At 54.4% G+C, this 27899-nt stretch overlaps 4 protein-coding genes across 5 annotated transcripts; 1 reads left to right on the plus strand and 3 right to left on the minus strand.

The window, feature by feature from the left end:
• Positions 1-1872: 1872 nt before the first annotated feature.
• Positions 1873-3657, minus strand: LOC101621735 (chromosome unknown open reading frame, human C17orf74). The gene is made up of 3 exons (XM_004685096.1): positions 3520-3657; positions 3303-3360; positions 1873-3164 (listed from the first exon to the last, which is right to left on the minus strand). Exons 1-3 carry the CDS (start codon positions 3655-3657, stop codon positions 1873-1875), a joined length of 1488 nt encoding a protein of 495 aa, XP_004685153.1.
• Positions 3658-5947: 2290 nt separating this feature from the next.
• SPEM1 (spermatid maturation 1) lies at positions 5948-7170 on the minus strand. Its single transcript, XM_004685097.2, has 3 exons — positions 7027-7170; positions 6870-6927; positions 5948-6678 (listed from the first exon to the last, which is right to left on the minus strand). Exons 1-3 carry the CDS (start codon positions 7168-7170, stop codon positions 5957-5959), a joined length of 924 nt encoding a protein of 307 aa, XP_004685154.1. The 3' UTR covers positions 5948-5956.
• Positions 7171-7715: 545 nt separating this feature from the next.
• Positions 7716-19027, minus strand: NLGN2 (neuroligin 2). 2 transcript variants are annotated; one of them, XM_004684665.2, is made up of 7 exons: positions 18493-19027; positions 15244-15294; positions 13031-13180; positions 12671-12856; positions 12369-12561; positions 11419-12015; positions 7716-10633 (listed from the first exon to the last, which is right to left on the minus strand). In XM_004684665.2, the coding sequence occupies exons 1-7, from the start codon at positions 18947-18949 to the stop codon at positions 9763-9765; spliced, it is 2505 nt and encodes an 834-aa protein (XP_004684722.1). In that variant the 5' UTR covers positions 18950-19027; the 3' UTR covers positions 7716-9762. The 2 variants fall into 2 exon arrangements, with proteins under 2 accessions (XP_004684722.1, XP_012581961.1); XM_012726507.1 differs by lacking the exon at positions 15244-15294.
• A 4101-nt stretch (positions 19028-23128) lies between these two features.
• Positions 23129-24242, plus strand: TMEM256 (transmembrane protein 256). Its single transcript, XM_004684666.2, has 4 exons — positions 23129-23259; positions 23549-23580; positions 23827-23907; positions 24007-24242. The coding sequence occupies exons 1-4, from the start codon at positions 23175-23177 to the stop codon at positions 24148-24150; spliced, it is 342 nt and encodes a 113-aa protein (XP_004684723.1). The 5' UTR covers positions 23129-23174; the 3' UTR covers positions 24151-24242.
• The last annotated feature ends 3657 nt before the right edge of the window (positions 24243-27899 follow it).

A 27899-nucleotide genomic window follows, 5' to 3' on the forward strand; every position in this document is an offset into this window, starting at 1 on the left:
CTGAGGGGTGTGGCCTGGGGAGTCGGTCTGGGTCTGGGAGGAGCTGTGCTGAAGGGTGTGGCCTGGGGAGTTGGTCTGGGCCTGGGAGGGGCTGTACTGAGGGGTGTGGCCTGGGGAGGCCTGGGTTGAGGCTGGGTTGTGCTGAGAGGTTTGAGCTGGAGATGTGTGGGAGGGAGTATGCTCAGGGATGTACACTGGGTGGCAGGTGTGGGCTGGGGAGTAGATGTGGGGGGCAGTGTGCTCAGAGGTGTGAGCTAGGGAGTGGGGCTGGAATTGGTCGGGAGTCGTAGTCTTGCTCTCTTGGGGCAAGCAGAAGGGAACCATGTCCAACCTGCTTATTCTGGCTAACTGAGAAGATGTCTCTTGCTTGGTGAGATAATTGGCTTGGGTGTTTAAGGTTGTGTCCAGAGGGACCGCCCCAGCTCCCATCATCCTCTCCTTCCACAGTCCCCATGGAGCCTCCATGGGAGCCCTGGTGTGTCCACATGGGGGCGGCAGCCAACAGCTCCTAGAAGTCTCATCATTGGCGTCTGGTATCCAGGAGTCAAGATGGTTAGGGTGCCTGAGCAGGAAGCTTGGGCGATGATGGAAGCGGGAAGAGACTCTTGAGGAGAGGTTCTTGGGATCCGCCGAGTTGCGCATACACATGGGATGGCTGCCTACACAGCTGTGGGGCTTGTCTGCAGGGAGAGGCGGGGTGGGACAATGCCTGGTTTTTGAGGAGCTGAGAATGGGGACAAGGATGAAGAAAGGGCACAGTACCACATCCCCTGGAAACTTTGCTGGGGCCCACTCACCTTTGGGGAAAAAGTAATGAAAAAGAATCCGCAAGGAGCTCTTCAGATGCCTCCAGAGCTGAGGGAAGCAGGGGAGAGGAGAGACCAGAATCTAGGTGAGGGGAAATCCAACCTTTGTCTGGTCATGTTCCAGGTGCCCTCCCTCAGCCCCTTTGAGACCCAGGGCACCCCAAACCTTCTGCCCAGATCCAGCCCTGACCAGAATCACCACATTGATTCCCACGTTGAACAAGATGAAGCTTCCTAGAATCAGAAGAATTGAGTCTCCTAGGTCCTGGCACTTCCTGGGGTTGGTGCCAGAGCACATTTGGGCTCCATGGTAGGATTGTTCACCCATGGCCGGGGGCCCCAGGACTACCTGGGCCCCCTGGCCCCCACATACTCACTAGGAGTCACCAGACTCCTCTGGTGGGGGAGGGGAGGACTGGGTCATAAAGGGGCAGGTGGTTGGGGTCACAATGAGGGAGGGGAAGGAAAAGGAGGGTCCAGGGTAGAAGGCCCTGGTAATCAGGTCAGGGTAACCTGAGTCTGGACAGTTCAAGCAGGTCCCAAAGATCACACCTACCCTCTCATCCTCCATTGTTCCCTCACTGTCTACCTGATTAACTCATTCATTCCATCTCCTTGACCACCCTGGCAAAGACCTTGATCTCAGCGCCTAGGGGAGGTCTGGCTAGAATCCAGAGCACTGACTTTCCTGCATATACTGGGCCGCGGACCTAGATCTCCCCAGCTGTGGAGTCCCCAGCTGTGGAGTCTGACCTCAAGTTATACTATGGGGTTGAATTTCTAAGCTCCCTTTGGGAATAGGGAGAATGGAGATAGGGAGATCAGTGCTTTGGAATCTACTGCAACATCTATTTAAGTGCCTGGTGCAGTACCAGAGGGGCCTGTTGGCAGGACTATGGCCACTAGCTAAAGGGGCCACACCAAGAAGGGGGGTCACTGTCTTCAAATTTCAGAAAACCAAGGAATGGTGGTCCCAAGCCACAGAACACCACAATGTCTCCTGGACTCTGTGTACTTTATTCCTCGCTCCACGCCCTGCCCGGCCGCCACCCACATTTGCCTGTGGTCAGCAAAGTTTCCCATTCCCGGTCCTGTGCAGAGAGGGCCTGGAGGCGGAGGTGGAAGGCGGTGGCAGTGAGTTGGCCCTCGCTCTGCTCTCTTGTACCTGTCGCTTCAACTCTACGCTGTCATACACCTGGCAGTTGGCATTTCCCCCTGGGTTCCGGCTAAGTGGCATGAAGGTGGGGAGAGGAGGGGCGGGGTCTGCTGCCTGGACTTCAGGCAGGGGCTGGGGGCAGCGTGGGACCAGGGCTGAGCAGTTGGCTGGGCACCGCTGGTATGCGGGCTCGCCCAACATGGTGAGGGAAGTGGTGGTGGTCAGGGGGTGCCGAGTGGGCAGCACCTCCTGCCATTCGGCTGTCCGCCGCCGAACTTCATGGGCATCCCGAGAACTGTAGTTCAAGTGTCCTGTGGACTGGTGGGCATTGGGCTGACTGTAAACATGGCCTTGGAAGCTGCGCCGGTGTGGCTGCGGGGAGCAGTGTTCCCGGGCCTCAGGCCGGGAGCCCCGTCGCGCCAAGGCATATGGGGGCTCAGAGCTGTCTATAGTCCGCCTCCGCTGATCCCAGGAGTCGCACGGCAGCTGGCCCCTTGAGGGGTAAGGGTTGTACCCCCCAGAGACCCCACAGGAGTTAGGGGTCAGCCGGCGGGGAGGTGGTGGCGAAACCCACTCCTCGGCCTCCACATTACTCCAGATGTGGGACTGGGAGCAAGGGGGTCTGTAGGACTGCAGTCTCAGCTCGGACTTGGCCTCCACACGCTTGGGCATGCGGCGGAGCTCAGGTGACAGGTAGAGAGAGGGCGGTGGCAGGCTGGCCAGGATCCCACCCTGGCGGCCCCACAGCCCCAAGCTGGAGGGCAAGCCCACTTGCTGGTAAACCCCGCCCCCCCAACGCCCCTGGGGGTACTTGGGATGTGGGAAGGACAGGTCATCTTCCTCCTCCAGGTAGGAGTCCGGGTCCTCCTGATCAAAGGAGGGCATCGGCTGCAGCTGTGACATCTTGTGGTTGTGGTTTTGGCTACAAAAGACTGGGCTGTTGTTAGGGAATTGTCTTGGGTTCTTCTGCCTCTGCTGGTTGCAGGGGTGGTGGTGGTGGTGGCGGTGGGGGCGGTAGGGGCGGCGGCGGCTGCGCTTGAATTGGTGGTAGGGGGAGCGGCGTTTTCTGTGATGGTGGTTGGAGGAGCAGCAGCGGGTCGGCCGGGCTAGCTTCACTTCTACAGGGTCCAGGCTGCAGTGGATGTGGACGTCCTGGGCTGGGGGGTCTTTCGGGGGACTTGCAGAAGCCTGCGGCACTTCATCTGGGGGAGGCAAGACTTCATGAGGTCGGGGCAGTTGTCAGAACTCACGGTAGGGAACACTGGAGCCTGGGCTTCTAGAACCATTGTGGTGAACTGAAATGAGGGACGGCAACCCACCTCTCCAGCTGCCATACTTACTTTTCTGATTAATCCAAGAGATTATCTTGTCTAAGGCATTCTGAAGTCCATTCCACATCTGGGGGTGGGGTGGGGTGGGGTGAAGGCCGGGCTCTCCAACCCAGCCCCCAACCCCTTCCCAGCCAGTTCCACTCCTGCGAGTGGAGATGCAGGTTGAAGCTGGCTCCCATCCTCAGCCCTCTTCACCCTGAGGGGTGTGTCCACAGCTGTCACTGACCGCAGTTGCCATGTTGATCCCGATGTTAACAAGAATGATGAGGCCCAGCAGCAGGAATAGGAAGTCCTCGGCATCCTGGGGACCTTCTTGGTGTTGGTTGCAGCACCCCAGGGTGTCATACCCGAGCTGGTATTCCATGGTGGGGGGGTTCTAGGGCCACTTGGGCCACGCACCCACCCCCCCACCAGCCCTGGCCCACACTGCACTCATTCCAGTACCTGGAGAAACCTAGTAGCTAGTGATGGAGCCAGGTCACAATGAGGCGCACTGAGGGGAGTCACAATGCAGAAGAGGCTGCTCTTTCACCCACTCTGTTGGCTCTTTATTTGGCCACCTTTGCCCTTGGTTCCCACTTGATGGCGCACAGTCCCCAGATATCCCAGATTTCAGTCTTTCCCTCTTTCTCCATGGAGGTTTGTTTAACTCTATACCCGATTCTGACCTCAAAATATTGTAGTTGCAGTTGTGAGTCAGTCTTCATAGAACTGAATTTTGCATAAAGGAATCCCTCCATTTGCCTTTCCAGACATTATGGCCATTAATGTAGCTTGTTGGTACCCCAACACATTCCTACTGGAGGAACAGCTAGGGTTAGCCTCCTGTGGTTGTGGTTTTGGCTACAAAAGACTGGGCTGTTGTTGGGGAATTGTCTTGGGTTCTTCTGCCTCTGCTGGTTGCAGGGGTGGTGGTGTGAGACTCTGGTCATTCTGCTGCTCCACTCCCTCCCTTTCTGCCCATTTCCCGGCCTTCCCTATTTCCCTGCCATTAGTACCTCTTAGCCCAACCCCTTTCATGGCCACTGCTAAAGCTCTAGGTATTAGTGGTCACTTGCTTCAAAGCAAGAACAGCCTCTTGCTGGGGTTGCTGTTATGCAGGCGCCAGCTCCAAACTTGATTTCTCTCTTTTCTAACCATCTGCCTGCCCATCAAGCTGCCCCCCTCCAGACTGAAAAACTTAGCTGCCACATTAAGAAAATCACAAAACATCAAGAAACTCATAAAGCACAAAATAAACAGAATTGTTGATATGACAAAAGGAGTTGATTTAAGCCAGGTTCATCACTGGGACTGGTGAGAGTGGTGCCTGGGGGGACCTCAAGTCATGTGTTTACACAAATAGAAATGAGGAACAGCCAGTGAGCTCTCCCCATCAAGCCTCCAGACACCTCGTGGGTACTCAGTACATACCCACTGAGTGAGATTGGCTTAAGATGATCATTAGTTGAATGAAAATGAACAGAGAAGCAGGCTGATTCACACACACACACACAAAGTTATCCTCACATTCCGGGAACTCAGATTGTATAGAAGGTGAAGTCCAGCTCCTTCAGCCTGGGTGTATTCGCTTGGTTCTTTGATCCTTACCTGTGTGCATGTATATAAACTCCATCAACTAGAAGTAGGGTGGGTCCTGGGTTTTCCTGCTGTCCAGTAGCTAGAACATTCTGAAAAGTTCACCTGGCAAACTGAGGAAGGTGGGAGCTTCTGATGGGCCTGACTGACTCAGTGGCAATGGGAATCTACCTGCGGGAGCAGGGGGTTGGTGTATCTGAGGCTATGAACTTGAGCTCTGTCTGTGTGACCATGAAGAAGTCATTTGGCCTCTCTGGGCCTTGTTTCCATTTGTGACATGAAGGTGCTAACCAGAGAGTAAGGTTACAAAGGGCTGCGATGTGGTATTGAGGTAGTCCTCCAATATTTCACCTCCTTTTCTAAGCCTGCTCAAGTGTACAGGAGCTAAGGTATCCTCACTCTCCATCATCCCTTCCCTGGAAACTAGGGCCTATCTGTTGTTGCAGCCTAAATCTAGGCTCTGGCAGGAATCAGGCTTACAAGTGTCTAGGAAATGGGGATGAGCGTCTCCCCTCTACTGCAGGGCTGCTTGAGATCTGGGATGGGATTGGGCATCTTCTCTGGATACTAAAAATGACAGGATAGGGCCTCTCTGGTGGCCTAAGTCTCAGGGCTACTACCTTGAAGGCCCACTGAGGGAGCCTGAGTTCAATTCCCGGCTAGGGAACTGACCCACATGGCAGGGCAGACCTGTCTCAACTGCTGCTCCCCTCAGCAGTGTATTTCAGTGAATCTGCCTATTCTGCGCCCCAGTCTGTCTCTGGTGAATCCTTTCTCTCTCTTTCTCTCTCACACACACCCGGAACCTCTGGCCTACACCCCAGTTCTTCTACACTAAAATAATAAAAAATTTTAAAACCTGAAGAATACGAAAAGATTGGCTAGAGGCATCTTGAAACTAAGAAGGGCCTGGGTTGAAGACGGCCTGTTGAGGTCAAGAGGTGATGAGGGTCCTCAGGGTTCTCTAGGTCCTGTTGCCAGGGAGAACACTTCCCTACCAAGCAGGGTTTCTGGGTGCTTGTGGGCCCTGCTCCTCACACCAACACAAACCACCTCCACCTCTCTTCTTTTTATTGTTCTCCCAGTCACTTTTCTGGCAAGTGACGGTATATCCAGTCCTTGCCCGTCTCCTCAGCCATGGCGCTGTGTTCAGTGATCATAGGGTAACAGTGGGCCAGGGCCTCCACCTCCCGGGTCAGCTCCCGAAGCCGCCGCCTCACGTCTCGTGCGTCATACACTATGCGGGCTGAGGAGCCACGCCGGGGGACTTCTGGGACAAATGCTGGGCCCTGGATGGGTGGTGGGGCTGGAGGGCACTGCTCCTGCTCTGCCTCAGCCCCAGCCCCTGCCCCATTGGTCTTATGGTTTGGGGCCTGAGGGCTGGGGGGTGGGGGGTTCACAGGGTACACATATGCCTCAAGGCCCAGTTCTGATCTCATCTCTCTTTTTAGGGGCCTTCCCCCTATAGTCTGTTGGAAGCGGATAGTCTGGGAAGGTGGCTCTAGCGCATCCTGTGCCCAGGGAACCCAGAACCCCTGAGTAGAGCGGTAGCCTTCCCAGTTTGGGGGGACATCCCAGTTGTGGGAACAGAATGCTGGGCAATGATGTGGGGGCTTCTCCTCGTCAGTGTCGTGACAGGCCAGAGGGCGGTGGGCACGGCGCCTTGAAGAGCCTCGTCGGCGATGGCGGCGAACGGGTGGAGGGGTCACTGTCATTTTTACAGGGTCCATGGTGCATCGAAGGTGGACTGTAGGGGAGCTCTGCTTTGGGGGCTGGCTCTGCTTCTCAGGCGGGCATGGCTTAACTTCTGTGAATCAGGGAGAGGTGAGAGGCTGGTGGGAAGGCTGGCTCCCACAGGGATTGAGAGGAAGGGTACGGGAGAGAAGTTGCACAGATATGGTGTCTGAGTGGGGAGAGTGGAGGGAAATCAGTTTAGGGCTGAACTAGAATGCATGATTTCTGCCCCTCCCACACTCCCAAACCCTAACCCCTGCTTACCTTTCTCACATAAGATATGGAACACTTGGTGTAAGAAGCCACGGAGTCTGTGCCAGAGCTAGGTGAGGGAGGAAACAGTGACCCCAGGTAGGCCCTGGCCACCAGGCCTGCCTCCCGTCCATCCTGCCAGCACCCTCCCATCCGGCCCCACCCTGACCAGCGTCACCATATTGATGCCAATGTTAATACAGATGATGAGGCCCAACAGCAACAGGATGGAGTTACCCAGGTCCTGGCAGTTATTGGTGTGGGGATTGTGATATGAGGTCCACCCAGGCCGTGGCTGCTCAGCCATGGCCATGGGGGTCCCTAGGACCACCGGGGCCCTTAGACCCCCGGGCCTACTGTGCCTACAGTATCCAGTGGCACCCATCTGTCCCAGAAGCTCCTGGGGATAAGCGGGTCACAATGATGCTGGGCTCTCCCTCACAATGTGCCAAGAGGGAGTCCTGGGCCCATACTTAGCTCTTTAGCCTGAGCTGGGCCTTGGCTGAGGCCCACTCTTCACCTTAAAAAAGCCACTCCTGAAGTCAGCCACCAGACCAGTCCACAAGCCCTCTGGCCTGGCCGGTATCTACTCCCACCTGCCTCTGCTGGATCCTTCTCCACACCAGGCACTGACCTCTGCACAGACACTAAGGGTCCTGATCCTAATTCCCCATATAGTCCTGTCCCCATGGCAACCTTAACCCCAGCATCTACTCCCTTTTTCTCTCAGACCTCGGAGCTGTTCACTGAAAACGGTTGTGGGCTGGGACCCCCTCCTTCAATGGTAGTGTCAGTTCCCCAGGGCCTGTTTCTTCTGAGCCCCTCTTTCCACCTTCTAGCATCATAGCAAGCGTAACCAACAGTTAAACTTTTATATTTACAATATTCTCTTCATCTTTTTGCCAGGTTTAAAAATGTGTACAGAGCCGCAAAGGGTTGGGGTAGGGACATGAGATTGTCAGGGAATTGTTCTGGGGAGAGGGACTGGGCATTGGAGTCCGTGGCTGAATCATGGGGTCCCCCAGCCCCTCTCCCGAGCCCCAACTTGGGGGCATCTCTCTACAGGGTTTAGGGTCCAGCTCCCTAGCATTTAGAGGGCATGGCTGTTTGGAGAGGAGCTAGACCAGGCAGGGGAAGGGGTTGGAGAACTAACGTTCCATGGGGCGGAGGTGGGAAAAGGGAGGGTCAGAGGCAGAATTCTGGGGAGCCAAGGCCAGGGATTCTGGATCTGGGTGTCAGTGGAAGACAGTACCCCACTCCCTACTTTGGCACTAAGAAACCCACCAAATACCAGCAGATGAAGAGTCTCCTCAGATACGATGTCCCTTAATACCTTTCCTGACTGCACTCTTTTCCCCAGAGGCTTGAACACTTTTTTCCCTTGATCCCTGCTGGGCGGTCACCTTATACATGTCCTTTCAAATTCTTCTTGCTGGTGTCTGCCCAAACTCCGTCCCCCACCACCCCATCTGTTCCTCACACAGCTGACCTCATTCTTTCCCCAACCTGTCCCATGAAACCCTTCTCCCTTGCTCTCCTTCCTGTTCCATCTCTCCTTTCTTCCAGCCCTGGTAGTCAGGGAAGGTGGGGGCGGGGGGGTGATTTAGATAAAGAAGGAGGTGGGCAGCTGAGAGGAGATGCTGGCTTGACACTGGGGTATGAGCAACTTCAAAGAGGAAGATGAGTATGAGGGGTGGGGAACCAAGGCATGGTATGAGGCAAGACACAGGCAGGACTCTCCCACTCGCCCCCACATTGACATGACCTTATCCAGGACTGAGGAATCCTTGGCACATTTGGGGGTCTTCAAAAACCCACTTATCCAGTTTGGCACAGATGAGCAATGGTCTGAGGACAGAGGAAGAGGCTGTCCTCAAACTCCACTGAGGGCTTTGGTCAAACATGCATGGCCTCTGTGGGTGGCAGGTGCCACTCCCCTCCCCCAACTCAGCTCCTCTGGTCTGGGGGAGGAAGGGGACAAAGCCCTCCCCTCAGGGTTTGTTACATTCCCCTCAGCTTCGGTCAGCTTTCTAGAGAAGTCTGTGCCCACCTGCCATCTGAGGAAGAATTAAGTGCTGGGTCTGAGGTCTGGGGGATGCAGGGAAGTGCTGGGGAGAAAGGGACTGTCTGCATGGGAAAACACACATCCACATGCAAGCCATGTTTCTACTCAGAGAAATGTATCCTGGACCCATGGGGAAACAATTCCCAGATAGCACAGGGATGCAGGGAACTCTTCACTTCCTCCTGGCAGGAAATCTGTGTCTCTCTGTCACCTGGAGAACGTGCTTCCCCTGACTTGTGCCATGGGGGATAAACATGCTAAGCTGGGGTAGAGTAGGGAGTGGGGCAGGGAGGGGGCTGATTTCCTCGATACTTCCCGGGCACCACCCTGTGTCATCTGTTGGCCAAGGGTCACTGTATGTGAACATACCACTTCCAGGGTCTCCATGGGGTGGGGAGCAGGGAGGAGGTGGGAGAAGGCATTAAGGGAACAGGATTCTGGGGTACAAATCCCCACAGAAATTTTTTGAGGGGGTCAGCATGTGTCCAGGGTGGCAAAAAAAACCTCACCCTGCACATGGGAAAACACACCCCCTCGTGAGAAATCACACCTCCACGTGGGAAAATACGTCCACGTTTCCACACACCCAAGACTGGTGTCCCAAGGGAGGGGAAAAATCACCCCCCAGTTGTTCAAAGGCCCAGGTCCAGAGAAGAGAGTGGGCCTCTCTGCATGGGAGAAACATGTCCCAGTGAGGAAACCCACGTCCACCTAATGCTCTCGACGTGTGGCAGCTCCACATGAGAAAAGCCCGTTGCCAAGTTGTCCTCCCTGCCTTCCGAGCGGCACTTCCCCGGGCGGCCAGGAGCACTGGGGAGGAGGCCCTCCCCGAGCTGCTCCCTATACCCGCGTGGTGGAGTGGGGGTGGGGTAGCGTGTTGTTGTGGCTGGTAGCAGTGGGGGGTGGTGGGGGAAAGGGCCCAAAGGGGTGAAGGGAGGGTGGCGGTGGGGGTGGCGGGGGCCCCAGGCCACTGGGCAGCAGGGTCAGGGCCCCGGGGGCCAAGAGAGGCACATCGTCTGGTGCCCGGCGCAGGGCCAGGGTGTAGTCGGGGGGGCAGGCAGGGCGCAGGGCCTCAGCAGGGTCCGCCCCAACGCCACCACCCCGCTTCAGCTGCAATGACACCAGCTCCTCCTCTGGTGGCAACTCTCGGCCTGCAGTGGGAAGCAAGGGGCCCCCGCCGGGCACACCAGAGCCTGAGCCACCGGGTGGGCTGAGCCGCCGGCAACGCAGCTCCTGCCGCCGGTCCCGCTTGTAGTAGAGGGCGGCAAAGGCGAGGATGTTGAGGAAGAGGAGGGAGGCGCCCACGGCCACAGTGACGCTTAGCTCCGTGGAGTAGTCTCGGGAGTCCCCGGGGAAGCGGTCATAGGCCCGAGGCCCTGGCTCAGGCTCCGGCTCAGGAGGCAGGGTGGCAGGCGGTGGGGGCCGGCGTGTGCCCGGGGCCCCTTGGGGTGGCCGAGGCCAGCGTGTGGCGTAGGGAGGCAGGCGCGTGGTGGTGGTGAAGAGCTCCGTGTGCAGGTTGTGCAGGTGAGGCACGAGCTCCAGCCAGAAGGCCACCTTGTTGGCGCGATAGTTGTCGCGCACGCGAGGCTTCAAGCCAATGTGCAGGTACTGCTTCTCCTTGCTGTTGAACTTGCTCCACACCACCTCCTCAAAGCGGTTGGGCTTGGTGTGAATGAACTTGGTGTCCTGTGGCACTGGCTGGTTGGGGTCGCTGTGGGCATAGGAGGGCAGGGAAAGGGAGAGTGAGGGTGAGATTCCAGAGGGAGTAGGAGCTGGGGAGGAATGGGGAGAGAACGGGACAGAGATGCAGAGGGCTGGGAGACAGGACAGTCAGAGAAAGAGAGACAGGATGAAGAGGAAGAGACAGAGAAACTGCCAGAGACAGGGACAGAGAGACAAATGGGTATGGAGACAGGTGCCAGAGACAGCCTAGAGATGAGAACAGAAGAGCAGAGGCAGAGGCAGAGGCAGAAAAAGAGATAGCCAGAGACAGAGGCACAGGCTGAGAGTGAGTGAGATACAAACACAGAGAAACTGAGAGACAAAGGAACAGGAGAGCTGACCAGGGTGAAATAGGTAAGCAAAAAGGAAACAGAGGAAAGAGAGCAAAGAAAGGCAGAAACTGCCTGGATTTCAGGAGGCACATGCAGAGATAGCAGTAAAGAGACAGATACAACAAGCCCTTACACATAATCAGACACATAAACTGGAGCAGTGTCAGGCAGAGCTGAGAGGAGAAAAAGACAGGGTGGGTGGGCAAGGCAGGGAAGGAGAGAGAGAGATCCAGAGCCAAAGCCACCATTGAGCCCACCCCCAGAAAGGGCAGGACCTCTCTCTCTGCTGGATTTCTGCACACAACTTGGCACCTGGCCCAGAGAAGGGGTCCAGCAGGTGTCTGAACCAATACAAGAGTGCCTTAATGGAGGAAGGGGTGAGGATGGAGGGGGTATGGCCTTTGCCTGCAGAGGTGCCCCACCCAGCCCTTTTGGCCCTCACCCAGTCTTGGCGAAGTTGGTCCAGTAGGTCATGACCACAGCGCTGAGCATGACGTCATTCTTGGAGAAGTTGCAGGGGAAGAGATCAGTGGCACCCACCATGGGCACACCAAAGACATAGGGTAGCTCATCACCATGTGCTGCGTCTGCCCACTCGGGCCGCCCCTCAGCCTGGCAGTGGTGGTAGAAGGTGTAGAAGTAGACAGGGGACTGGTAGTCGGCGTGTAGCTTGGCAGTGGCCACAGCTGGGGCCACCCACTGGTGGTCAGTAAAGAGCGCAAGCAGGGTCTTGCGCCGCATCTCACCATTGTCCCGGTCGGCCCAGTCTGTGTACATAAACTTGATGGTTTCCCGCAGCACATCCTTGCCTTCTGGGTAACCATACAGGTTGTCCACAAAGTTGGAGACCGTGAAGTCAAAGGCGCTTGCAGACACACCGTCCTCGCTCTCTGCAGAGTCTTCCACGAACTTGAGACCCTCTCCTTGATTGACACCGATGAGCATATCATAATTGAGGAATTCTCCCTGCTGCATGAGGATCTCGGGGTCATCAGGGACGACATCACCGTCCACCACGGGCCCAAAGGCAATATGGTAGCTGGGGAGAAGGGGTGAGAGTCTCATCATCTGCTCACTGGCCTCCTCTCAGCTCACAGCCCGCTGAGCTCACAGGAGGACTCTTCCCTGTGCCTGAAAGAACCTACCCAAGTTAAAATCTAGGAGTCATTCAGAGCACTCGGGTTTCCTGAGAAGTTCCCCTGAAGCATCTCAGGGTACCTCCTGCACACTTGCTCTGTTTAGGTGCCTCTACTTAAGGAAGGCTTCTGAGAGGAGGCAGGGCCACTAGAAGCCTACTTCTCCTTACAAAGGCATGCCTGCAGGCACTTCTCAACCTCCTTGGAAGGAGCAAGGAGAGTGAAGGCCTGGCCCTGGCCCGCTCTACCCCCATACCGGGCAGGCTGCACATCCTGGTCCACCAGCTCCCGGGAAGACTTCCGGCGCAGACACTCTACAGCTTCAGCACTGTCCTCCCGGTCACAGCCGACTTTGGCTGCTAGTAGTCGCGTGTATTTGAGTGGCTGATAGTTGACAGACCAGCTGGAGATGGCAGTGCCACTCTGAGCAATGGCCTTCTGGAACAGCCCTGGAGGGACAGACAGGCTTCAGGCTGGGCTGTATTGGACCAAAGGACAAGGGTGACTTGGTGAGGTGAGGGGCGTGGAAAGTAGAAGGGAGGAGCTGGTGGTTGGTACCTTCTGAATGGTGAGAGAGGATCAAAAGGTTGACACACGAGGCACCTGCCCCAGACCCAAAGATGGTGATACGCTCAGGATCACCCCCAAAGTGGGCAATGTTTTCACTGAGCCAGCGCAGGGCTTGAATCTGGTCCAGGAGCCCATAGTTGCCTTTCGCAGCCTGGTCCCCGGTGCTGAGAAAACCTGAGGTAGAGGAAGAAAGGGGGTTCTTTGGGGATGTCACAGCACCCCTGACCTTTTTCTGGGTTGCTCAGTCCAGTCCAGAAGCCATTCTGCTTCTGTTGGGTTTAGAGGAACCCCACCCACCAGGTGCCCCCTCCCAGACTCCAGCCTCTAAAGTTAGCTGCCCACCCTCACCGAGCACCCCAAGCCGGTAGTTGAGCGTGGCTACAATGACGTTGCCATAGGCGGCCAGGACGGAGCCATCGAACATGTTCCCAGTGCCCTCCATGTAGGAGCCGCCGTGTAGAAACAGCATCACGGGCTTCTTCCCAGAGTCCCGGATATCTGCGTGGGGAGGGGGCGGGCAAGTGGGCCAGGGGTGGGACAAGGACACAGTCAGTCCAGAAGCAGCACTGCCCAGCTCCCAGGCCTGCTGAGGACTAGCCTGGAGCTCAGGGGATATGTCACTCCCGTCCCTGGGGGGCAAGACCGGATTCCCCTCCCTCCCTCCCCAACTAGTCTGGTGGAAAGACCCTCCCCATTTCCTACCAGCCTGTTAAACAGCTCCTCTGGGAATGCTGGGCAGACCTTTCAAAAAGCCTAGCAGAGGTGGGAGGGGGAGGGCCCTCCTCTGGACATCTGCTGGATCCAGGGAACCCCTCTCCCCACTCACACAGCAATTCTACCTTCCTGCTCCTAGGAAGACCAAGTCCCCAAGACTGGATCTAGGAGCTGCTGGGAGGGTCCTGGCATTTCCTCAGACTTAGACCTTGGGCCTCAGCTCCACGTGGGAGTCTGGTCTGTGGGTGAGGGGGTGCCAGGCCCTAGGGTCCCTGGGGGCTTGGTCTCCTCCCGCCCTATTTCCTTTCTAGGTCACCTCCCCAGTTTCCATGGCAACCCCCAGCCTAATTACAGTGGCAGGAGGAAGCAGGGTGGGAAAGAGCTTGCTTAATGAAGTCAGGGTGCAGCTCTCTAGTCTTGGGAGTCCCAACCTGGCCTGAGCCCTGGGTTCTACCCTGGATCCCTCTCTTGCCAAGTTCCAAAAGGATCCCAAGACCACTGTCAGTTGCAGTAAGGCCTTGAGACACTCCATCCTGGGCTGAGGGGTGCTTAATTCCAGAAAGAGGGGAGCCTAAGAGGGCTTGCAAGGCTGTATAGTAAGTACCCTTCCATGCAACCCCTCCCTAATTAGGCCACAGGGTCAAAGCTGGGGTGACCCGGCCCACAGGTCCTAAGTTCTTAACACCTGCAATCTCTTTCTTGCCTGAGTATTCAGCAAATAAGAGCAAGGCCTGGCCTTCATAGCTGGGCCTCTGCCAGCCTCCCTTGTCTTGCTGGAAACCTGCCTCCTGCCAGGTCAACCAGTGGGTCACTAGGAAGCTTTCCTCTACTCCTCACAGATGGCTTCATGCCTTCTGTCTCTCAGGGTCTTCTCTGCCACCTCCCTTGCCTGAGTTTGGCCAGGAGCTCCTAGGTGCCCTCCCTGTGTCCTTCCCAAATCCTATTCCTCCCTTGGTTCCTGGATCGCCTGTGACCTTCCAAGTTCTGGCTGGAGTTTTCATCCCTCCAAAACCCTGTCCTATAGGTCCTCATTCTCTCCCTTCTCCCCACCCAGCACCTCCACTCCCAGTTTGAGGGGTGGGGGAGTCAGAGAGGGAAGGAGCAGGGAAGGGGGCTGGGGCAACAAGAATTCAAAACCAACAACAAAAAAACAGGATCAAGAAAGAAGAAAGAAAGAAAAAACAACAACCAAAAAGCAAGAAGCTCTCGGGGCAGATTCAACAAGAAAAGAAAAAAAAAAAAACAAAAAACAAAAAAGATCCATTTTTGGAAAAAAAGAAAAAAAGAAAAAATTCTTTGCATTTTTTTTCAAAATTTTGTGGTGAAACTTCAAGATATTGGGCCCTGTTTTCAAAAATCTCCAAATTCTTTAATTTGCTTCAAATGTTCACGTTCTCTGTATCTGACAGGCCTCTGGAAACTGTAGAAGGCTTCTGATATTGCAATTGTGTCATCAATTTGCCAACTTAAAATTTTGTTTTTCAAATGTTGTTTTGCTCCAAATTAAAATTGCTTTTTCAAATGTTACATTTCACACGTTTCAAAACAATCCAAATTTCTTCAAATCCTAAACATTTTAGCCAATTTTTTCCCTGACATTCCAATTTCTTTTTTACTTTATTTTTGCCATATTTAGTTTCGTGCAGGATTATAGTGGGTCCAACATTGTTCCAATTTTGTTTGAAGTTTTCATAATTGTTTTTCCAATTATTAAAAATTTTTCTTTTCTTTTCTTTTTCATTTTTAGTTGGGAGAATGACTGAGGGGCCTTGAGGGCTGTGGGGGCATTTAGTTAGGGGCGTCCTCTTATCAGCAACCACATGCAGCAGCGGGATTTTTAAATCTACCTGTGTCTGGCGGATTGAGCGTCGCCTCGTCACGTTTTTTTGTGAGCGGACCTAAGACCGGGAACACAAAACAGAGAAAAAAGGACAATTTTGTGGGGAAAGATGGGGGTCAGGGGAGGTGGTGGATGGGGAGGGGAGGAGAGAAAGCAGAAAAGGGGAGGGTGGGGGGGCAGAAAAAATAAGCCAAAAAAAGCAAAATTTGTTTGCAAGAAAAAGAAACCAAGAAAAGAGAAAAACGTTTCTACAACCCAATTTTGTTCCCCTCCCCAGAAAAAGTCATGCCCCAAAGAAAAGGCTGGTTTGCGGGGTTGGGGTGCCTGAGTGGGCTGAGGCCTGTCTTAAGACATATTGACTTGGTTGGAAAGGATTTGGTTGTCGAAGTGTTTGCTAATTGCTGGAAATGAAAAGGCGTTAGAAGTGGGTCGGGGAAGGGAACTCTGCCAGGGAGCCCAGGGCCCGCTGTGCCACTGGGTACGCCGCCGCACGAGAAGGCCCTCTTGGCCAGCCAAGCGCCTGTCTGTCCCCCCAGGCTATAGAGAGGAGGGACCACAGCAGAGAGGACTCTGCTTCGCTCTGGGCCAATCTGGAGGGCAGAGGGTAGAAGGGGGGTCAGGGGGCAGCTTGCCACATAGCTCAAAGCCTCCCCACTGGAAGGCTGTGGGTAGGTCTACTAGGGCTGCCTGACCACCTCCCCAGCCTCTTGTCCACCTGCATTTCTCTTCCATCCACACATACAGGCCTGGCTTCTCACCCCATCTCCCCAATGTGGGGTGAAGCAGGGAAAAGGGTCATCAGGTCTTGCCCTCCACTCCACCTCTTCCCTTTGTACCCCTCCCCCCACCTCACCCCTTACCCAGGCCTGCTCTCCTCCCCACAAAATGATTAAATTCCCACCTGGGGCACCGGCTCCCCCGCCCCTGCTCTAAAGCCAAAAGAAAAAAAAAAAAAAAACACCTCCCCAATAGGGGACCAATCCACAAATAGGGAATAGGTGCTCTGGGCCAGCCTGGCACATAAGGTGTTAGGAGGTGCCAGCAAGCACAAAGAATGTCCACTGTCAGGGAAGGGCATCACACTGGGCCCAGAGATTGGCTCCAGGCTTCTTTCAGATTGGGAGATTGAGTAGGGGAGACCTGGAAGACAGAGGCCTGAGGGGGTTCCCTGGGTTGATTGGTTTCTCTTCAGTGGAAGTGGAGTCCAGTCTGGGGAGGGACAGGTCAACAGGCCCAGTATTTGGCTTCTCCCAATTGACAATCCCTTGGAGACTCATTGGGATCAGGGCCTATCCTCTGTGGCAGGATGGGGATGGGGATGAAGTCAGCAGGGCAAATGTGTGCATGAGAATATTAAGTATAAGTGTGTGTGTGTGAGAGTGTGCGTGCCTGAGTCAACCAACCTCTTCCTCCCAGAGCTGGTGTGAAGATTCAGTGAGATCACCTGAATGTGTCAGGCCTTAGGCAGGTCTACAGTAAGCAGTTAAAAATACAGAAGGTGTGGGCGATGTGGGGGTGGGGTGCGGGTGTTGGGATGGACAGTCCACTGGTGGGAAGCCCTGGGTAAAAGTTTCACATCAGCCAGGTATGATGAGACAGCCCACTTAAGGAGACACGGGGGTGGCCAGTCTTGTGGCACTGGAGCAAATGATTCACAGAGGGCTGGGGAATGTGCAGTGAATGATCCTTAAGTGGAATGCAGGGTGGTGGATATTGGGAAGGATGTGTGTATTGGGGTAAGTGGTCTATTAGGGTGCTTGCGATGTGGAGCTAGGTGATATTTCTATGCATTGTATGTATTGCTGGAGGCTTACACGGAGAGGGGTGGTTAGGGTGTGAGGGTACACAGCTGGTATGAAGGATCCAGGGTAGACGGGCCACACTGAAGGTGTGGTAAAGGACCTGAGTGGGCTGAAGTGATGAGTTGTTCTGTGACTTGCTAAGAGGACTCTGGGTTTAGAAAGAAAGGTGTTGGAGTCTTCATTTGCAAGCAGAAAGGGTTGCTGTACCATATGAGACATGGTATAGGTGGGTCTCTAGGCAAGAGTTTAGGAAAGCAATGTTTGAGAAGTGCTGAAGGCGTTGGGGACTGGCCTGAGGAGGCTGTCAAAGCACACAGTCCAGGTGCAGGGTCATCAGGATATACATTCTATGTGTGGGTGTACTATGGCATTTGATCTATATCCAGGGGCACTGGAGAACATGGATCGGTGTGGGTGACAACGTACCCACTCAGTATGGGGTTTGTGCTGGATGAAGATGCGGGAAATGTAAAGGACACATGGGAATTGTATAGTAACTTGGGTACATGACCTGCGTACTGAGTAGCTGAGATTCCTAGTCTTGGGTTGGCCTTGAGTGCAGGTTGTAGAGGGGTCTGGTAGGTAGAATGTACATACAGCAGTTCCAGCTAATGACTCTGTGTGTAAAATTGTTGGAAAATGGCCTGTGGGGAATAGTGCAGGAATAGAAGTTCTCTGTGGAGGTGGGGTCTTTTGGAATAGTGACTGAAAGGTAACATGGGGGCTGTTTATGGGGTGGTTGGAGTTCAGCTGATAGATCCTCTTTTGTAGACAGAAGTATTGAGTAAGCTCAGTGTGCTGAAGGATGCAGGTAGAGAATGGTCCAGGGGGAGTGTCCTGGGGACCATAAATTGTGCTATAGTGAACTAGAGAGTTCATTGCGAGCCCTGGGGAAGGGCTTCTGATGGGAATGGGTGGGCTGTGCTGTGAGTGAAAGGGCCATTGGTGGGAGCTTCCTTGATCCTGTTGGGGGCTTATAGGGACCAGAGGACAGAGCATCATAAAGAAGCATTCAGCTCAGGAGAGAGGCTAGACAGAAGGTTGCCCCTGCTGGCCAGGAAGGAAAGGAGTCTGTGTGGTCTCAGGGGCAGATGTAGATAAAGTGTGTATTCCACCAGGGAAAACTCAGTCCTGGAGGTGGGAGGGGGGCAGAGGTGGAGAAGGAGTCTAGGCAAATGATGGTTGCCTGTGTCCACTCTGCCTAGTGTCTACTGCCATTACCCCCAGAAATGTTCTCTGTGGGCACAAAGAATTTGGGGTGGCTGTTGGTGGGATTGGTTCCTGGTAGGCACCTGTACCACCTTAGAGGGCACACAGCCTACAGGGCCATACTGCCCTTCACTGTCCCCACCAAGGGGCAGCTCCCAGCCTGGGGCTGTGCCAGCGCAGGGGGGTCTGTATGTGCGTTTGTGGGCTGTGTCACCAGGTGCTAGGCCTGGTGCCTGCGCCCTTACCGTCCTCAGTGGGCACGTAGAGGTTGAGGTACAGGCAGTCCTCGCTCTGGTTCTGCACGTAGGTGGCGGCTGCCTCCAAGTTGTCGGTGAACCACACAGGCAGCATGATGGCGGGTAGCGCCCCGTGCAGGTTCTGCGGGCAGGCGGGCGGCAGGGTGGTGGCGTTGCGCACGCCGGGCCAAGAGGCAGGGGCCTCAGGCGGCTGGAAGCGTCGGGCGCCCAGGGGTGGTGTGGCGTAGGGCACACCCAAGAACTGCACGACGGGGCCCAGGATCTCGTTGTTGAGCTCGCGTCTCACACCGCGCACTCGCCCGTAGGCCGTATTCACCACTGGGAAGCGCTCCTCCCCGAGGCTGCTGAGGCCCAAGCCAGGGCCTCCCGGGGCGCTGCCGCCAGGACCCCCTCCCCCTCGTTGAGCCCCCGCCAGCCCCACCAGACACAGCGCCAGGAGCCACATGCTGATCGGGGGACCCCCCTCCCTCCCCGGGACCCCCCCCCTCGGAGAGAGAGAGAAGGGGGGGGAGAGGGAGGGAGGCCCCCCTCGCCCCCGGGAGGGAGGAGGGGGCGGGGAAAGGAGGGAGGAGGGGAGGAGGGTGGGACCTAGGTTAGACTGGACCAAGTAGGGGTCTGTTTCTCTCCATTGAGGGGGTAAGGGGTGGGGAAGGGGAAGGAAGTGGGTGAGGGTGAAGGCAGGCCCGACCTGAGGGGAGGAGAGACAGGGTATAAAAGATACAGACAGACAGACAGACAGACAGACAGAAAGATACAGAGAAGAGGTGGAAGAAGGGAAGGGAAGTTGAATGGATAGGGCAGACAGAAAGGAATGGGAAAACAGAAGAGATAAGTGGTTAGAGACTTAGAATTCAAACAAATTGCCCCCTTCTTTCCACCCACAGGCCTCCTGGCACCTCCCGATCCCAGCAACCCCTACCCCATCAGCAGAGACCCAGATAAAATAGTCTGAAGTTGTGGGTGGGGTCAAGATGTGAAAGATGTCCTGGACAGAGCCAGTGAGAAGGAGGACCAGCGCCCCAGACCCAGCACACCCCCTGGAGCTGCTTTAGCCCTCCCAGGTGGGCTCTCCTTAGAGACTCAGGAGTCCCAGTTCCCACCTCCCTGTGAGGGATGAGATAGACGGGAAGAGAAAATAAAAATACCAAGTCATTAATTAGCAGGAAGTGGCAGGTTTGTTTATACGTGTTAATTACTCCTGAGCTGTAATTCCATGGCACTAAGCCCCCAACCCAGGTCAGACTTTGCCTTTCTTGGGAGACATAAGCCCAAAAGCTTCTCCCGTCAACTACCCGACAACTACTATAGTTTTGTAAGACCCTGAAGGGTGGTGGAGCCCCCAGCCGCCCAGGTCCTCTCCATGTCTTTGCTAAGAAGTTCCTGTGCAGTGAGACAGGGGCTAGGGTAGGGAGGGGATGCTGGAGGGGCAAATCCGAGGACAGATGCGTGATCCTGCAGCCGGTTGCTGGGCGACAGGATGCTGCCCCGCAATGTTACCTCGGCAACGGGCTGCAGCTTTAACCCTGGAAATGGGGGGATCTGGAGGAAGAGGGGGAGAGCCGGGCATGGTTATGGGGTTCATTTAGGACATGGTGTGGAGAGCAGAGGTGTGAGTCAGAATGCCAGAGTTTCCCCCAACCTTAGTACAGAGGAATAAGTATACATGTTGAGGGGAGTAGGAAATTGGGGGGCCAGAGAATCCTAAAAGGCCCGCCTCTTGCCCCTGTTGGCCAATCAGAGCCCAATCCTAGCGACCAGGCCTCTGGCTGGAGAGAAAGGCTGCTGAGGCAGGTTTGAGGGGCATCAGATGTGTCCACTGACTGCCCCCTCCCACAGTCTTGAACAGCCTCAGACTACAGACACCTCTTGTTCTGTGCAGGGCATTTAGACCTGTGTCCTGGGGGCAAACCTCAGCTTTCTTCTCATCCCATTTCAGCTATTCACCTCCCCTTCCCCTTGTTAGCCCTCTCACTCCCCCAGCCCCCCCAACACACACACCCCATACACACAGTTGCTGCTTTGATGCCTGGGTGCCCAGAACAGCAGGATAGGAAAGAGGTGGGATCAAAGGGGCACACACCCAGGTCATTTCAGCAAGCCCCCCCTGCCCCCCCCAGGAGCCACCAGAGCTGTTTGCTGACGCGGGGTTTTCAGAGCCAGGCGCCAGCCCGCGGGTGGCTCTCTGCAGGTGTCAATTTATTCCAGAGATGAGGACACAGGAATCCTTACCACACACACCCAGTCATGCCCTCCCCCTCTTCAGGTCCTCTTAAGCTCCTGTTCTCCCATCATCTGGAGGGGCTTGGGGGTAGCTCCCTCAGGATCTTCTCAGCCCATGCTAGGCTGGGCTCTGCTTCCAAGGCCACGCCACCCCCTCCCCCTTCAACTAACATGGTCTGATTCAATCACCCCCACTCCCTTAAGGTAGTTTGGGCCCCTGGTCTCCTCCCTGCCAGCTTCTCTCCCTTCTTCACTCCCACTGAAGCCCTCCCCCCCCATCTCTCCTCTCCTCAGCGCTCCCTCTAAGCATCTTTCCAGGCCTCTTCCAGCTTGCTCAGCCTCTTGCCTTCAGTCTCTCGCCCCTCACTCTTTTTTCCATCTTCCTTCTATATCTCCCTCCTGGTGTTTCTCATCTTTCTCTGGCCTTCAAATCCCTTCTCCAAATTTCTCCATCAAACACCTTCTATTTCTCCCTTTTCCTGTCTCCCCCATTTTATCTTCCCTGTTCTCCCCATCTCTGACTGCCACATCTTGCAATCCCCCCCCCCTTTCTCCCTAACCCTCTGCCTTGCTCTCTCCATTCCTATCCAGGCCAGACCCCTCCAGCCGGGGAGAGTAGAGGGACAGGGGCTCAGGCCGCAGGCCCCCCCTCCTCTTCCTGCAGTGGGGAAACGGCTTGGCCGGGAAGGGGAGAAGGAGGGGGAGGGGGAGATGGGAACACACGGGGTCTGTGGGCCCATTCAAAGGATCATTCATGGGCTGGAGAGAGGCAGAGACAAAGAGACCGAGACGCAGAGACACGACGAGAGCATCCCTAGGCGGAGACACGCAGACAGAGCAGGCAGGGGAAAACCAGGCGCAAGGAGAGAGATAGAGAAAAGGGAGACCCCAGCGGACCGCCACGCTGCCCCCTCCACTCGGCCTCGCTTAGCTCCTACCTGGCTCAGCCCTGGGGCCGTGGTGCCTCCATCCAGGGCTCCGAGTAGGGGGCGGACGGGCTTCAGGAGGGGGGCGGCGGCCTCTGAGCCCCCGCGGCCCCACAGGCCCAGCCCCCGCCCGCAGCGCCTCACCCGGCGGGGGAGGGGGGATTGCCCCAGCCCCGGGGGGCGGGGCCGGGATCCAGTCGATTCCCGGGGAAAGGAGAGATAGGGGATGGGGTCAGGAGGAGCCCGGGAACAGGGATCCCCGCAGTGGGGACAGCAGAGCGAGGAGGAGGCAACGGGACAGGACTGAATTGGGGATTCACTGGCTCCGTGGACCAGCTTCGAAGGACCAGAAGGCGGAAGATCCTATGGGATCGGGTGCGGGAGAAGGAGTCCACAGCAATCCCCAGGGGCCCGGAGCCCGTGAGCGCAGGATCCGCGGTGCAGGGGCAGAGATCCAGCCGGAATCCTCGGGGAGGGGGAGGGATCTAGTCGATCCCGAGGGCGGGCGGGAGGGGGAGGTCCAGGGAGTCTGAGGAGGGTGAAGCCGAGTCTGGAGCCCCAAGGCGGGGGTCGGAACGGCTCTTAGGAGGGAAAGTGAGGGGAAGGGGAAGCTTCAGGGGACGCTCAGCAGCCGGGAGGCCCGGACTCCTGGCTCCGCGCGCCAGGGCCCGCCCGCCCCGCGTCCATCCCAGCCCGAGAGTGATGATCCGCCGGCGGAGCAGCCGCAGCAGCCCCGCGCGTCACCGCGCGGCCGCCTCCCCCGCCCCCTGCCGAGAGAGCGGCGCACACCCCTCGCTCTCACTAGTCTGCCCGCCCGCCCTCCAGTGTGGGGGGTTTGGAGACGGTGGAAGGGGGCGGGAGTGGACAGACAGGAGGATGGACCGAGCCGGCCGGGGCAGGGTAGAGCCCTAGCCCGCCTCCTCCAGCTCCCCCACCCTCGGGGTTCTCGAGGAGGGGCGGGGGGCGCGGAGGGTTGAACTGTGGGAGGCGGGGCATCATATGGAAAAGGCGGGCCCTTCGAGCCCGCGGGAGGAGCCATCTGGACAGAAGGCAGGGTTTAATGGCGATGGGCGGAGCTTGGTGTCGGTGGGGCCGCCTCTGTCTGGGAGTGGGTGTGGTTTAGCGCTGAAAAGGAGGAGTCTGTGGGGAAAGAGGCGGGACTTTGCGTGGGGATCTGGATCTTTGGAAACTGGCCGATGGAGGGAGGGGGTTGTTAAAAGAGGCGATCAACTTGGAAAGTGGGCCAATCCGTGACGCAAATGCTCTGGTCCCGCCCTCCCAACCCCGCCTCCCACGGCTCCGCTCTTAGCCTCCTAATTGGTTCTGGTTTCTCCGCCCGCCAGACGTCCTCACCACTCATCTGAGGTGTTACAACGGCGTAAGTTCCCGGCTGAAGGCCTGGACGCTAAAATGAACACGACCCGGATTGGTCATCTGTGGACCTTATTTACATGGACGGTCGGGATTGGCTGGCCTTTTGGGTGGCCTGGGCGGTGTTCGTCTGGCTCGTGACCATCTACTGCCATGGCTGGGCCTGGGGCTGCTTTCCGCCGCCTAGCCGCCGTGTCCGGAGCCGGGGCTGTAGGGTTGGCCACCTACGGGGCGCACGGTCAGGGGCCTGGGGACCTCGCCGGGATTGTGCTTGGGGTCTGGTGCAGGGGCGGAGCCTATGGGAAGTGCCGGGCCACGGGTGAACCATACTGACCGCGGAGCCTTAACCTTTTAAAGTCCCTCAACCCGGTCCAATTGGCTCCCCAAACTGCCCGATGCTAGTGTCCACCAATCAGAAACCTTCTGGGGGTGCCCTGTCTTGCCAGTGTCCACTTGGGTTCCCTCGGGAGTGGGGGTCGGCTGGAGCTAGCACTAGGATTGGTGACCCTTATCTCTCTTTTCCATAGGCGCCCAGTTCCCAGATGCCTACAAAAAGGAGGTGAAGTAACTGCGTTGGAACTCCCGACTGCTGGGTCTATTGGGGTCCAAAGTTCTGGGTTCCTTGAAGGAAGTAGGGAAAAGGCCGTACTTAGGTCTTCGGAGCAGCAGGGGCTGCAAGTCTGAGGGAGGGGCAAACTGGGACTTAGAGGTGAGGTTGTAGGGTAAAATTTTGTCTGTTTTGTCCCCATGGAATTCAGGTTCTTGTGTTGCTTAAAAAATCACCCTTTTCTCTTTTGTCTTACAGCTGTTTTTCAAGGCCAACCAATACCACTTCTTACACAGCCTGGCCCTGTTAAGTGTGCCCCATTGCAGAAAACCCCTCTGGGTAAATTCCCCCTTACCTAACCCATGTCAAGCAAAACCCACTCCCTCACTGTTTGCTCTCTTCTTATTAGTCTGTATTTCGCCTTCTATCTCCTTTTAGGCTGGATTATTGCTAGCTTCTGGAACCACCTTGTTTTGCACCAGCTTTTACTACTACGGTCTGAGTGGAGACCCCAGCGCCCAGACTTTGGCCCCTGTGGGAGGAAGCCTGCTAATCTTGGGATGGCTTGCCTTGGCCCTTTGAGTTTCCTTCTGTTTAATTTCTGGGTTACTTTTTGAATGTTGGAGCTGGGAGGGGGTTGAAAGAGAAAAGCAAATAAAGAACCATGGCGTGTCCATTCATCTAACCTCTTAAAAGAGGAAGGGTAGGGATTTTCAACCTCTGAACTTCCTCCCTTCCCTAAGACTGAATCAGTGAAACTTCATTCTGAGGGTTCAGTTACTTTTTATGAGGATCTTAAACTGGTGTCCAATAGAGTCATAAAGTATGCTAAAAATAATGCCCTTTTTTTTTTAAAAGATTAATTTATGTATGCATACAAGAACTAAATGAGAGGATTTACCAGAGACAGAGTGGGGAACAGAATGGTCTTACCTGCTGAAACACACTGCTGAGGGGAGCAAAAGGCGGGACAAGAGAGGTCTGCCACACCATATGGGTCAGCTCCCTGACTGGGTGGGGGGGGGGCGGGATTGAGTTCCTGCAGCTGCAGTTAGTTTCATAGTGTTGTGCTATAACTTGTTACACCACCAGGGAGGGCCCTAATGTTCATTCTCAGTGAAGCCCTCCTTGGAGGTCTAGGAATCAATATTCTGATAAACTCATCTCGTGGTTCTGATGCTCACTAGAATTTGAAGATTACTACAGATTAACAGGTTTTTGCCTTGTCATCCTACTTACTTACTCCAGGAGTCAGAGTTTTTTTTTTTTTTTAATTTAATTTATTTATGCATACAAGAACTGTGGTGTAGCCTGGAGATGGGGGTGGTGGTGAGAATATTCACCAGAGACAGAGCAGGGAGCAGAACAGCCAGGTCAACTGAAATACACTGCTGAAGGGAGCAGCAGGCGAGACAGGAGTGGGCTGCTGAGTATGTGGGTCAGCTCCGTGGCTGGGGATTGGACTCATGAAGCAGTGGCTGGCTATGGCTTGATAGTGCCTACACCACCAGGAACAGGAGTGCCATTAAGTTACGGAGTACTTCAGGGTACAAAGCAAGGACAGAACATCATGTATTGGAGGCCAGAAAAGTCTTTAGAGTGCTTGAGATGATCCTCAAAGGAGCTCTGTTGTGTGGAAAAAAAAGAAAAGGTGGGATAGAAGTTATTGGGCCATGGCAGTCTTCAGTGTGAGCTGAGTTTCTGAGTTAGGTAGAAAAGGAAAAAAGGTATCAAGACACATAGATTGTGGAGAACTGGAGGATAGTTAGGGGGTAGCATATATTAAACCAGTTCTCATAGTGTTGATCATGTATCATATATTTCAAGGAAATTAATAAGATGGATGCCGTTCTTTTGTGGAGTTTTCTATCTCGTGGACATGAAACAGCTAAACACACAGGGCCTCCCTGATGGCTCAGGGGTTAAAGTCTCAGTGCTATTAAGCTATCTGCAGCCACTCTACATGAGTGTTATCCCAGCCAGGGAACTGACCCACATGGTACAGCAGACTTCTATCACCCACTGCTCCCCTCAGCAGTGGATTTCAGTAAATTCACCTGTTTTGCACCCCATTCTATCTCTGGTGAATCTGCTCATCCTCCACATCTCTGGCCTATACCCCAGTTCTTGTTGCATAAATAAATAAAAGCTTAATAAAAAAAGAAAACAGCTAAGTACACAAATATATGAGTTATATGCTTGAGGGACAGAATAGGGAGACATGAGGAATGACAGCAGGATACCCCTTTAGACAGACATGACTTGTAGAGGAGGTCCATTGAAGCTAGAGCTAAATATGCACAAAGTAGAGAGAAAATATAATCTAGGTAGAATGAATAGCTGGTAAAACAGACAAAAAAGGAGCAGTTCAAAATCCTAGAGGTGGGAGAAAATTTGGAGAGCTGGAGAAAGTAGAGCCAATATGACTGACATGTGATCAGGGAGTCCAGGATGGCCCGTGAAGGCCTTTAAGGCAGTGGTTAGACACTCAGAATTTATTTGCAGTGCAACAGTAAGACATTCAAGCACTTAAAGTGAGAGTGCTAGGGTCTTTTTTACCTCATTTAAAAGATCTGGAGAATCAGGGGGCCTCACTATGAAGCCATCAGCAACCGCTGCAAGCTGGACCACAATGTGCAGCAGACCTCTCCTGGCCCACTGGCTGCTCCCCTCAGCAGTGTATATCTCAGTGGATCCGCTTGTTCTGTTCCCTGTGCTGTCTCTGGTGAATCCTCTCATCCCCAGCACCTCTATCCTGTACCCCAGTTCTTGTATGCATAAGTAAATCTTTAAAAAAAAAAAAAAAAGGCATAAATGACAACAGGCTATCCATGAGAAGGCCACCAAAGAAGACCAGGTGTGAAACTTTGATAGCAGCTTTGCTTAGGGTGGAAGAGATGGTGAAAAAGGTGCAATTTGAAAATATTTTAAAGACAGTGCAGATAGGACTTGCTGATGGATATGATGGGACTTGCTGATGGATATGATGTAAAGGGTGAACAAGAAAGATCTCAGCTTTATGGATCTGGTTAAATGGAGTCAGTTTTGGCCTTTTTGCTTCTGAAATGCCCAGGAGACACCAAGCAGATAGTTGGGGAGCTCAAGAAAGTTTCCGAGCTCGGGAGATAAATTGAGACTCAGATATGCAACCCATTCTGGTCAATTTCTATCACATCTCTTCCCCATGTGATGAATCACTATGGTCTCCTGGTTGCCAAACCCACCTGATGATTTTTAAGCTCAGCTTCCTTGGCCTCCTTATAGCAGTTGACACAATTGGCCACACTGTCCTCAAAATACATCACATTGCTTTATGACAGCATTCCCTTTTTTTCCTACTTCTGCGATTGTTTTGCCAACCTCTTTAGTAAGCTGAAACAATGATTTCCATTCTTAATGAAAAAAATTTTAATTTCACCCTTTTAAACTTGTACGTTTTTCAAAGTACATATCTATACATATATTTCATATATAGTACATAATATATTAGAGGTACATAATTTTTCTGAATTCTACATACAAAAAAGTGCATGCCATTTATCTAAGGAGTTCTATGTAACCTGTTCAGTTCCATACCTTTAAATACAATCTGCATACTTTTAAGTCCAGAATTTCTATGTCCCACCCTATCCTGACTCCTGTAGCAGTTGCACCGTAATAGTGTTCAGGGAAGACACGAGGGAGGCAAGAGCTTTTGAGGCAACCCTAGAGCAAGAGAAGCCCAGTGCATTTGAGACCTGAAATAATTCCTGGTGGCTGATTTGAAGATTAGAGGGTCAATACTGAAAGATGAGGATAGTAGTTCAGGGTGAAGGGTCAAGTGCCTGGAGCTGAGAGAGGTATAACTCTTCAGAGGGCAATGGAGAGCCACTGAAGCATTTTATATCCAGACAGGAGACATGACTTCAGGTCTATTAATAGAGGATTGTAATATTTCCTCATTTTAAAGACAAGTAAATAAGATCAGAGCATCCCAAGTGTCAGTGGCAGAGCCATTTCTAGGTCCCCAGAATTCTTTCCTGTAGCTCAGTATTCTTGCTGTATGTCCATCCTTTATCTTCGGCAGTATCTGGAGCCTAGGGAATCCAGGTTAGAGCAGAGCTAGGCATCTGGAATGACCACCCTTCTAAACCTTTGCTTTTGGCCTGCCAGTGGGCTGGGCTCTTGGGTAGACAAGATGAATGAGACCTATTTGATAACTAGTCCCTGCTACTACTGCACAAGTATCCAGTGTTCTCAGCAGTGTCCCTGCAAGTTAGCAGAAAATGAAGTTGAGTGAAGAAGTAATCTCAAGAGGTAGCACCTTGGTTAACTGTAATTCATTCTTTTGT

Source organism: Condylura cristata, unplaced genomic scaffold (genome assembly GCF_000260355.1).
Source record: "Condylura cristata isolate star-nosed mole 26May11 unplaced genomic scaffold, ConCri1.0 scaffold00017, whole genome shotgun sequence".
Lineage (NCBI taxonomy): Eukaryota > Metazoa > Chordata > Mammalia > Eulipotyphla > Talpidae > Condylura > Condylura cristata.

Bases quoted from the DNA above. Each gene is read 5' to 3' on its own strand.
- NLGN2 (XM_004684665.2), bottom strand. From the start codon at position 18,949: ATGTGGCTCCTGGCGCTGTGTCTGGTGGGGCTGGCGGGGGCTCAACGA. The intron at 15,295-18,492 runs GTAAGGGCGCAG...TCCCGGTCTTAG, and splicing joins CTACGTGCCCACTGAGGACG to GTCCGCTCACAAAAAAACGT. The intron at 12,016-12,368 runs GTATGGGGGTAG...CCTTCTCCCCAG, and splicing joins CAGGATGTGCAGCCTGCCCG to CTACCATATTGCCTTTGGGC.
- TMEM256 (XM_004684666.2), top strand. From the start codon at position 23,175: ATGGCTGGGCCTGGGGCTGCTTTCCGCCGCCTAGCCGCCGTGTCCGGA. The intron at 23,260-23,548 runs GTCAGGGGCCTG...TCTTTTCCATAG, and splicing joins GGCCACCTACGGGGCGCACG to GCGCCCAGTTCCCAGATGCC. The intron at 23,581-23,826 runs GTGAAGTAACTG...TTTGTCTTACAG, and splicing joins CAGATGCCTACAAAAAGGAG to CTGTTTTTCAAGGCCAACCA.
- SPEM1 (XM_004685097.2), bottom strand. From the start codon at position 7,170: ATGGCCATGGCTGAGCAGCCACGGCCTGGGTGGACCTCATATCACAAT. The intron at 6,928-7,026 runs GTCAGGGTGGGG...TCCCTCACCTAG, and splicing joins GCATCAATATGGTGACGCTG to CTCTGGCACAGACTCCGTGG. The intron at 6,679-6,869 runs GTAAGCAGGGGT...CCTGATTCACAG, and splicing joins CCATATCTTATGTGAGAAAG to AAGTTAAGCCATGCCCGCCT.
- LOC101621735 (XM_004685096.1), bottom strand. From the start codon at position 3,657: ATGGAATACCAGCTCGGGTATGACACCCTGGGGTGCTGCAACCAACAC. The intron at 3,361-3,519 runs GTCAGTGACAGC...CCCCACCCCCAG, and splicing joins GGATCAACATGGCAACTGCG to ATGTGGAATGGACTTCAGAA. The intron at 3,165-3,302 runs GTAAGTATGGCA...TGCCTCCCCCAG, and splicing joins CTCTTGGATTAATCAGAAAA to ATGAAGTGCCGCAGGCTTCT.